The sequence below is a fragment of the Otolemur garnettii genome, unplaced genomic scaffold (assembly GCF_000181295.1).
Source record: "Otolemur garnettii isolate 467f Iridium unplaced genomic scaffold, OtoGar3 scaffold00007, whole genome shotgun sequence".
In the NCBI taxonomy this organism is placed as follows: Eukaryota; Metazoa; Chordata; class Mammalia; order Primates; family Galagidae; genus Otolemur; species Otolemur garnettii.
This window is the reverse complement of record NW_003852402.1, coordinates 39,905,079-39,915,822: the sequence shown is the minus strand read 5'-3', so window position 1 is coordinate 39,915,822 and position 10,744 is coordinate 39,905,079. Positions and strand designations below refer to the sequence as shown.

The 10,744-nt window shown below is 36.9% G+C and overlaps 1 protein-coding gene across 3 annotated transcripts in view; it reads left to right on the top strand.

Annotated features, from left to right (window-relative positions):
* The first annotated feature begins 2,668 nt into the window (after window positions 1-2,668).
* Window positions 2,669-10,744, top strand: part of NAV3 (neuron navigator 3) — a 345,805-nt gene continuing 337,729 nt past the window's right edge. For all 3 annotated transcript variants that reach the window (XM_003783395.1, XM_003783396.1, XM_012814175.1), the window contains exon 1: window positions 2,669-3,155. In XM_003783395.1, coding sequence (XP_003783443.1) covers window positions 2,913-3,155 — 243 coding nt within the window. In that variant the 5' untranslated portion in view covers window positions 2,669-2,912. The remainder of the gene's footprint in view (window positions 3,156-10,744) is intronic.

Here is a 10,744-nt window from a genome sequence, read left to right as displayed (position 1 = left end):
GTTAGTTTACTTCTCAGTGAGAAGTGCCTTTGTTTCCTGGTTCTCAGAATGGTGATGTTTTAGGATGAGACAGGATGACGGTTCCTGCCACCCAGTACATTTTCTTTAATAGGTCGATTTGTTCTTGTTGCCTAATATGTGAAAGACATTTCAAAGTGCACATAGATCTTATTGAATGCGAACACTTTTTTTCAATTTAATTGTTACAGGAATTACAGTGTGTGTTGCCCCAACATTTGTTTCTAAAATAGCAGTTAGCTCTCGTTTTCAGTTGGTAAATAGGACAATTATGTTGGTGTAGCACAGAAGCTGTGTAGCTTTATTTATACATGGTTCATTTTAGGCAAAGGGAGGGAGAATAGAATAGCATTACTGCAATGGGTGGGGGGAAAGCCTTCAGCTTGACTGTTAGCTAGTCAACAGGAGCTCTTTTGGCTTAGTTTTAAGAAAACTTAAAAAAAATACAAAATATTGAGTACCTCTGTCTAGGGCGCTGTCATCGAAGAACGAACCCCTACCCTTGTGCACCTCTTCAATATTTACACTGTATATTTATTTGTAGGTTATTCTGACTCTGTCTCACTTCAGCGGCAAGCCCATTGGCTTAGAGTTTGCCTTCCCACTGGGTTTTCCCCATTAATTGTAATTAGCATTGCCAGAATTTCTACTCAATGAAAAAAAATAGTTTTGGCTGAGCCACTTCTGTAGGTAGTCCAAATTATTTTCTATGTTCCAATATTAATTTTTCTAGGCAACTACTACCAAAGTTGCATATCGTTTGAATGGTCTTTCCACAATATTTCCCATTAAAGTCTATTATTTTAGGTACCATTCTGTATGCAATGTATTATAGGATAAATATGTTGCTATACCCCATAAATCTCATTCTAGGAACATGAACACCTCCAGCTCTGCAATGTCTTCTAGTCTCTGTAAGTTGCAGTGTGTGGAATGGTTTATAACTTACAAAGCAGTGTACTTCCTTAGAGAGATTATTTCATTTCTTCGGCACCACTAGTGCTGTATTTGTTTCTTATTATCCTACTGGGTAAGGCCCACTTGGGTTTTTTTAACATCCGCAAGATTTGTAATTTGTATTTCACTTTCTTCTGTGCTGCATCAGCAAGAATATATACATTTTACTTTAATTATTGTTTCCTTCATCTATAAATTATTCCTTTTCATATAAAAGTACGTAATCACTTACAGAACCGGACAAGGTAGCTCGAAGATTATCATTCTGTAACTTAAGGGAGACATTTTCACCAAAGACATATATTTTCTATAAAATCGTTATGATTCTAATAATTGGCACCACTTACTGAATGTCTACTCAGTTCTCTAATGACATTCCTGCATTATTACTGATTCCTACAATATTTGGTGACTATAACAATTATTAAATAAAACAGAGAAGCAGTAGTAAATACGTGCCTTCTGGAATTCTCAAAAAGAAATGAGAGAGATGAAATAAAATTCTTATTAGAAAAAAATTGCCATTGAGATCTCAACACTCTCACGGAAATATAATTTTTACTAAATGATGGCGGAATTTCTCCCTGTACCCCTATTTTCTAAGTTCAAATGCTTTGGGGACAATAATCCATATCCATCAGGTGTTTTGGTTTTAATTTACACCTTGCTGCTGTTACAGTTCCTGACTTTTTACAGAAATGGAACATGATACAATTATAAGAAAGCAATATTATGAATAGAAGCACCATTCAGTGTCATAAAGTATATGTGTAGACACTTTTTAGTTGCTTTGGATTTTAAGTTGCATTTAATAAGTTCAAATGATGTTGTTATTTTAAATTGTTTTTTTAAAGTTTAAACAATATAGTTTCCCCTACTTTCTAGTTTGACGATTTTGGTCAATTTATTCAATATATCTGAGTCCTAATTACCCTTATGTAAAGTAAAGAAATAAATGTGCCTGTACTTTAAGTTATTCCAAAGATTTGCTGTGATAACACGTGAACCGCCTAGCTTAGTAGCTGTATGTAGTACACTCTCCATAAGCATTAGTTGTGACTATTTTTACATCATCATCATTATTATGATACCTGGTGTTTAGCTGTCTGAGTTTACTGTATTTTCATAGCCCAGGCAGGCATGTTCTGCTGAAGGGTTTAGCTGCTTTAGCCGGGTGCCCTTTTGCGTGAATTTCTCCTGATTTCATGGGATGACACAGAGCGCACAGTGTGGCTCACGGCTGTCAGTAGTGAAAAATAGCTGGAAATCAGACAAACAACTTTATTGCTGAGATTATTTCCGGGCTAAAAGTTCTTCCAGCAGCTGTTTGTCTTGGCCATTAACATGTCCATTCTTTCTTTTTTTTTTTTTAAGCTGGGGAAATATGCTTTTCTTTAAAAAGAGAACGCAGGCTGGTTATTTCTGAAGTCAGGAAGAACTGCTGTCCTTCCACTATTGTGGTGTTTTGGCCGTCCTTAAAATTGGGCTGAAGGGCCTTTCCTTCCCTCCCCCTGACCTTTTTGCTCTCCAAGCTCAGTGTCAGGCAGCTTTAGTGAGAAGAAAAAGCAAATCTGGTAACTCTTCCCTTCTGGAGAAGGAGCTTTGGAGCAGTTACCTTTCAGAAAAGTTTGCTCCCCAAAGGAGTATTTATTATTGCATAGACACTGACTCATTGAACAGAAAAAACCGGGAGGAGAGAGAGAGAGAGAGGGACTGAGATTATGAAATTCTCAGCCAGCAAGCAAGAAAGATACTTAAGTCAAGATGAAGGGAAGTTTTGCCTCTTCCTGAAAGTTATGTTATTAGTTTTTAAAAAAAATCAGGATGACTGCTAGTTTTGTTTAAAGTATTTGTTCTGGAAATACTAACGTTGGAGTCTACCAGACTGAGGTTAGAAGCATTTTTTTTGGCAGCAAGAAGATACTTTTATAGAAGCCATGCCTGTACTTGGGGCTGCCTCAGAAGGGAGGCGGCCAGCCGTTGGGTCAAAGCCTGTTCATACTGCTCTTCCGATACCAAATCTTGGCACTACTGGGTCGCAGCATTATTCTTCAAGACCTTTGGAACTTGCTGAAACAGAGAGCTCAATGCTTTCTTGTCAGCTTACATTACAATCAGCCTGTGAATTTGGAGAGATGAAACCCCTCCAAGGAAAAGCCAAGGAGAGAGAAGACAGCAAGGTCAGTGGCTGAAGGGTACCTGCAGATTTTGTAGCTAAAATTCAAATTTCCTTTCAGGTGGACTGTAAAATATGCTATGAAATGAGTGCTCCTGTAGAAACTGGATTTTTAGTTTATAGTTGCAAAAGTCATAAACAAAATCCTCTGAATATGCATATAGCATAATCACTGATGCTACTAATTAATGAATGCCTCGTTAGTCCTCGGTATTGCTCTATTGCTGATAATCATAATCAGTTGCAAATGTAAGAAAAAGCAGCTTTTCACACATATTACATTGTAAAGGAATATGTAGTTCTAATAACCTATGTAGATGGCATCACTTTCTTTTAAGTGTCATTTGCATTTTAAGCAATTTCAGTTTGAACGTGGTGTGTCCTAGATGGCTGAATTCATTGCAGCATGAGGGAAGATGCATTTATTTTTCTTAATACTTCACTTTTGTGTGGATTTTCCTTTGTAAATTGAAACCCTACTGTTTTACGTAGATGGCATCTTTTTCAGTCATTTAATTCATGGCATTTTGTGAGTAGGAGCTCAGAGCTCCTGATTTCTGAGGCATAGGACAGTTGTCTTTCCCTTGCTGAAGGCCAGCATGGCCCTGCAGCTGATGGACTTCATGGAGAGTCACGTGTGCCTGGAGAAGCGTCACTTTAATGCTGCATGAACTATGATGTCAAGCTTTGCAAAGTCACTGTTCTCACCCCTGGCTTCTTAAGAACTGTTTTGGTTTTACTTTCCCATTCAAGTGTAAGTTAGAAATAATTTAAGGGAAAAAAAAGCTTCATAAAGAAATCAACTCTACAAGTGCAAAAGTCACTCCTTTCGTCTGCAATGTCTGTCCCATCTCTCTTTTACCTGTTCAGATCCTTTAAGCTTCAGCCCAAATGTAACTTTATTCATAGTCATAGCTAACTACTCCTTACCCTCTTTTCCTCTCTTGTGGTTCTTTCTCTATAGGAACATTTGTAGCATCTTCATGTATTATTTTGTATAATTACCTGGATAATTTCTATCTCAACCTAAATTGAAAATATTCAGAAGGCAAAGTTCCTCTCTGATTCTGGGCTCCAGCTATCTTCACCCCCCAATGCTTTATGCCTATTAATAATTAAATAGTAATTGGGTGAAAGTACTTTTTGATGCATTCTTGGGAGGCTGAGATAGGAGGATTTCTTGAGCTCAGAAGTTCGAGACCAGCCTAGCAAGAGTGAGACCCTGTCTGTACTAAAAATAGAAAAAATTTAATTGAGTGTTGTGGTGTGTACCTGTGGTCCCAGCTCCTTGGGAGGCTGAGTAAGGACTGCTAGTTTGAGGTTGCTGTGAGGTAGGCTGATGCCCTGGCACTCTAGCCTCAAGCACCAGGTGAGTCTCTGTCTCAAAAAAAAAAAAAAAAAAGAGAGAGAGAGAGAATTAAATATTAATTGAATGCATGTGTATAAGTATGAATGAATGAATGAATGAATAAAAAATTATTCTGAACAAGAATTAGTTAAGTTTGGTTATCTTTTTGGGTCATTTCATCTTTAAAACAAGGAATTTAGAATGGGTGATATTTGGAATACTATGTCTCAAAAGTATTGTCTAAGTGAGAAAAATCAGTTGAAAGGAAATACCTTATTAGAGGCTTATAATTTTTAATCCAATGTGAGCATGTCAGAGTAAAAAGTAGGAGAGTGTGAGTCATTAGCAAAAGACTTAAAATGTTTAATTTTCTGTACATAATTAAAATCCAGTGCTACACAGTTCTGTTCGAATGTTCTATGTACCATAATGACTTGTATGGGTTCAAGGGAAAAAAGAGATTCATTCCTCTCTGCTGTTTGTAGCTGTCTTCTCTGCAGAGTCAGTCAAATATCCACTTCGCCAAATGGCCTTAGCCTAAGACTTGACCACTGTAAGTACTGTTTTCAGTAGAGGTTTGGTCGATCTCTTTGGTGAGCAAACATATTAATCAAACATCCGATATTCCAATAAGCTTCTGTGGTAACCAAAGTTGTATTTATAGGGATGATTTTACCATGCCACTTACCAGATGAAAGACTTTCTCAAACAAGTGTAAAGAATGCCTGGTCAGCATTTCAAAATATTTCTAAATGTTTTTTAAAAAGGTATATTTAGAGATTTAAAAAAAAAAAAAACAGAACTGAAGCAAATAGAAAAAATAATCAAGGCAGTCGGAACTAGACTTGGCGGCAAGTAGTAGAAAATTCCATGTAACAAGAATATAAACAAGACTGGAGTTTCTTTCAAATTGATCTTAGGGAAATCTAGAGTTAAGTAGTCTGTGGCTGGTCTGGGGACTGACTACATGAAGTTGACGGGGAACCAGGTTCTCTCTATCTTGGCCACTGTTACCCATTTGTGGCTCCCCAATCTTAAGTAGTTTAATTGAGTTGCACTCAATTAAAAAAGACATACCTTGTATAATTAAAGATTCTTTTACATCTCACTGGCTTATTTATACTTCCAAAGCCTTACCTAGCTTCAATGGATACTGAAAAATGTAGTGTTTATTCTAAGCAGCCATGTGCCCAGCTAAAAATTATGGGTTCAATTTCTAACGAATAAGAGGCCATAGATTGTACCCAAAATAGACGACTGTCATTAAGAAACATTTATGTGCAGTAGTCTGTGAGACCTGCACACAATAATCTTATAGTCTGGTTTGAGAAAACAAACCTACACATAATTAAGTCAGAAATGTATCTTCTTTTTTTTCCGTAGACACGTATCTTTAATCCAGCATTCCCGTATTCTATTCTTGTTTTGAGTAGTGCACATGCTGTCATTCCATCTACCTACCTGAATTCCTAGGGTACTATTTGGGGGAGTACAGCACCATCTCATGTGTCATAATATGCCAGGAATTGGAGATGAGAACTCTGTGTTATAGCTCGTATTTATCCTCTTTCGGCCTTTCCATCCAATGGCCTTAGTTTCTTTGTCAGTTATTTCGGTAGCTTCAGATTGGCATTATCTCTCGTGTCTCCCCACCATCATCTGTCCAGCCACACGTTCATCCTGCATCAGCATCATCGTCATCAAACATTATTATAATCTCTTCTTATAATCGATCAGTGCAGGCGATCCAATCTCTCAGTTGTTGTCAGCTTCCTTCCTCTGTCATAGCTTGATCTCACCTCGTTTCCCAGATGTGATTTTCCTGGATGTCCCAGTTTCTTCTGACTGCTTAATCCCATGGAAAAGCCATCACAACATTTTAGAGGCTTATCTTTTCCTTAGCGGTATCTTGTTCTGATTTCGTACTTATCCTGAGTTTTCTAATCTCTCAGCACATATGGATTTGTTTTTCCTTTCTTCCTGGGCATTCGCCCAAATGAGAAATAGAGTCACTTTGTCTTGGAACCTTAACTTATGAATCTGGAGGTTAAGGTTAAGAAAGTGTCCTATTTCATCACAGCTCAGAAAACAACATATATTTAAGCATTAGACGTCCCTGTTCATGAAAGTTTCTTGGCCTGGCTATTCCTGAGAAACGCTCCCTGGCCTCCTTGGTCCTCAGCCTCCTTATGACTTGCTCAGGCCCCTCTCTTTACCCTTGTCCTCATTCCCAGCTTCTTTCCATTTTTGAGCCCACTCATTCTTTGTACTCTTGGATTCCATGTGCAAACTCAAGATTCTACTTTACTTTATTATGGAAAGAAATTATTTCTGAGTATCTTTCTCTTTACTTTATATGGATTTTAAAATTTTATTCTCATAACATTTTTAAAGAAAGCATTATTATCTACACTTATAGAATAATAAACTGAGAATTAGAGTGGGGGATGTTCACACAGGAGGAAGTTCACACAGGAGGAAGATCACACAGGAATCAATACCAAAATCCAGAATTTGAATCCAGCCTGTCCCTACAAAGTTTTTTAAATATGTTATTTATACTCTCTTTTCTTGATATCATGCAGATTTACCCTCTCTCTCTAATTCCACCCACTCTTTAAAACTCATTTCAAAATCAAAGCTAAATACGAATAAATTGTCACGTAGGCTAAAAGAAAAGGGAACTTACATCCAGTTGGGGATATCTAAAGAAATTTCTTGGAAGAGTATTGGCATTATGCCCATGATAGCTTGAGGGTTTAATTTTCTTAGTTCTTTTACCAGTTATAAGGGCAATTGGGGTAAGATTGTTTCTTAGTATTGGAAAACAGGCACTAGTACTTTAAAAAGAGAAGATGTTTAAAAGCATTAGCTAAATTGGACATTAAGCAAACCATAAATAGCAATATGGACAAGCAAATACATGGTTTGACTATTCAAACTATTATTGCTAATAAAGCCAATTCCTTTATAGGATGTTAGGACTGACAGAAATCCTATCAGATGGAGCATTCGTGAAAGAGTATGAGCTGATAGGACTCTCATATAGGCAGGACAAGCATTCTTTTGAGGATAATGTTGCAGAGAAGATCACCCAGTGAGTAACAGAGTATTTGTGGGAAGTGGAAGGGTCTGGTCAGATTATCAGTGTAGGCAGAGTTCAATTTGGTAGATAGTAGGGAAGAGACAAAATGATACTGATGATGATGTTTAGGAGAAACCGCTGTAGAGGGTTCTAATGTAAACTAATGTTTATGCAGCCTTGCTGCACACAAGATGCCGGGCCAACCACCTTATGATGCATCCCGTTCAGTCCTCACAATAACCTTATGATATAGTTATTATTATTATCCCCGTGTTACAGATGAAAAACTGAGGCTTAGAGAGGTTAAAATACTCACCAATATCTCAGTGCCAGAGTGTGGTAGAACAGGAATTGATTGTTGATACAGAACACTCATTCTTAGCCAACAAACTAAACTGTAGCAATAAACATCTTCTGGGGTTGGGTGAGTAAGGAGCTGGTGATTGACTTGGTTTCTACTTAGAGTAATCAAGTCAATCAATAGGGTTTAAGTATAAAGTTAGCATTGATAGTGAATAGCACATAAATCATGGGTTGTGTGAAGTGCCCAGCATTAGCAGGAGAAAGACAGTTCAGTTTAAATGTGGTCTCTACTGAATTGTTTGAATAACAGAAATAAATAAAAGGAACCCCATGATAGAAATATAGCAACAGATGTCATTAAGAATAGATCACTGGCTCCAGCCTCCAGCTGTTTCCTTTCTGGAGAAGTGGCCTGATTGCTCAGGCCTGTCGATGCTCCTGTTGGCTTGCTCAGAGCTGGCCAGGCCCACAGCTGCGCAGGTCAGCGCTCACGTCCCTAGATGATTACGCCTTCCTGGCCTGTTTCTGCTGTGCTAGCACATTTAGTTATTTGTATTTAAAGAAACAAGATTATTTCCTTTTCTAATTATAATTCTTGCTCAGGGTTTCATAGTTAAACTGCTACAGTTATCTTGTTTTTTCCTTTGTGGCAGCAGTGGTATGAGAATATTACAGTGATACTTGAATATTAACAGTGTATATACTGGCAGAAGGCTCAGCCATCATTAGCATACACTTATTGCTCTGACTAACAATTGGTAGAAATGTGGCAATCTAATCTGATGCTGTTGTCTATTATTTTAGAATATGCTTTACAAAGTCTTTAAAGTCTTATATTTCATGCTTTAAACCATATCGTTAATCAAATTTTTGATGTTGAGTAGGTGCTTAAATGTAATTGAAAATCTCATGCAGCTTTCACGTTGTTCTGTTGCAAGGGTCGATATTGTGTGTCTGTGTGATGCCAGTTTGCCAAACACGTCATTTTTCTTAGTTTTCTTTTTTTTTCCTTTTTTTTCTTTTCAGTGTCATAGCCATCTTTTCCTTTAACAAAAAAAAGTTGAGACTAAATACGTTGTTTAGGGGAACATAAAATCACTCGGTATATTATTAATTTTAATCAAAATAATTGCTATGTGTTTGATATTTATGCTATCACCTCAGCAACCATCGCTCAGGCAATTTTGAACTTGAATTATTGAGTGACATCATTAAAAGAACATTGCCTTAAGAGTTCAAAGGTTTAAATTAAATTTCTACTTAATCCTAAAAGGATAAATTATTTTAGGTTCTCTAAACTTTAGTCTCTGCTTCTGTAAAAAAATTAAGCAAAATGAGAATAAAGCTTTTCTGAAGGTAACATTTTTTAATCTCCTTCCTTTCTCCTTCTTCCTGACTTTATCCTATTTCTCCTGTATTTTCAATGTCTTCCTTCCCTGTAGATCCTTTGTACCAGAATCTTTCATCCTTGGTACCAGTGACATTTAAACGTGATAATTTCTGTTTTGGAGGTAGAGGTGGAGGACGTTGTGAGCGTTGCTGCTTCTATCCGCTGTTTACCTGTGGCATTCTTCAGCTGTGACACCAACGATGCCTCCAGACCTGGTGCCATGTACCCAACAGGAAGGCAGAACCAAACCTAGACGAGAAACGAAGCTGTAAAATCAACTGCCATTAATCATTAGGTCCCTACTATTTTAAATAATACCAATTACAGGAATAATAATCATGATGATAATTTTTTACCCTATGCAATATTTTCTACTTTGAAAAAAAAATATTTTCTAATTTGCAGAGATTTTTCTTGAAAGCGTAGTTTATGTTCATTTCCACTCTGCCAAGATTTTCTTTTCTTTTCTTTTCTTTTTTTAAATTTTGGAATATTGTGGGGCTACTAATGTTTTGGTTACATAAAGTGGTTTTGTACATTTTGAGTTAAATTTTTAAGTGTGCCCCTCCCCTGGGTAGTGAGCTTTTTACCTGTTAGGTGTTCCCTTTCCCCTCCCACCTGCTTTCTTTCCATTGAGCTTGACTGACAAATGGGCACGTGGGAGCTGATCGGTTGGTTCCAGTTAAACAGTGAGGCATGCACTTTACTTTTCTCCATCTCTGACTTCTATTCTGTTTTCCTAGAGGTTACCCATGGCTCCTGGAAAGACATGGCTTCTTAGTTAACATTTACTTCCTGTCCTTTCTCTGTTTGTAGCACTTGGTGTCTTCTAAACACAATACTCTTTTTGGAAGACTCCAATGTTTAGTAGCAAAGTGACTTAAACAAGTCAATTAATATTTAAGTCTTAGCTTCTTCATTTCTAAAATGAGGACAATGATATAAACTATTGCATAAGATTGTTGTAAAGATTAAATGATGTATTACATATAAACTATGTCTCAACAGACCTGATACATAGTTGGTAGTCAACATTCATTACTTATTAGTATTATAATAACATAAAGGTATCTCATCACTTAATATACAGATTAATACTATTAAGTATTGGTAGCAGAACAGAGGAGACAATGATTAATTTTATATATATATATGTGTGTATATATATATATATATATAATATAAGTGTGGAAAGCAAAAGTTCAAACATGTTCAAAGAATGCATTTGACTTAGCCAAGTAAATGTGTGAAGAAGAACATTTTAGATAGATAGCATTCACTTCATATAAACTAATTTGCTGGGTTTATAGAACTACAGATTATCTACCAACCCTAGAATGTTAGATGCCAGCAAGAGAGATGAGGCCGAGTGGAGGCAGTGTGAAGGTGGGTGTGAACAGCACTGGGCAGAGTTTGGACTGACTCTGTGTGAGGATGGGAGAAGGAGGGGAGAGATGAGGCCAAATT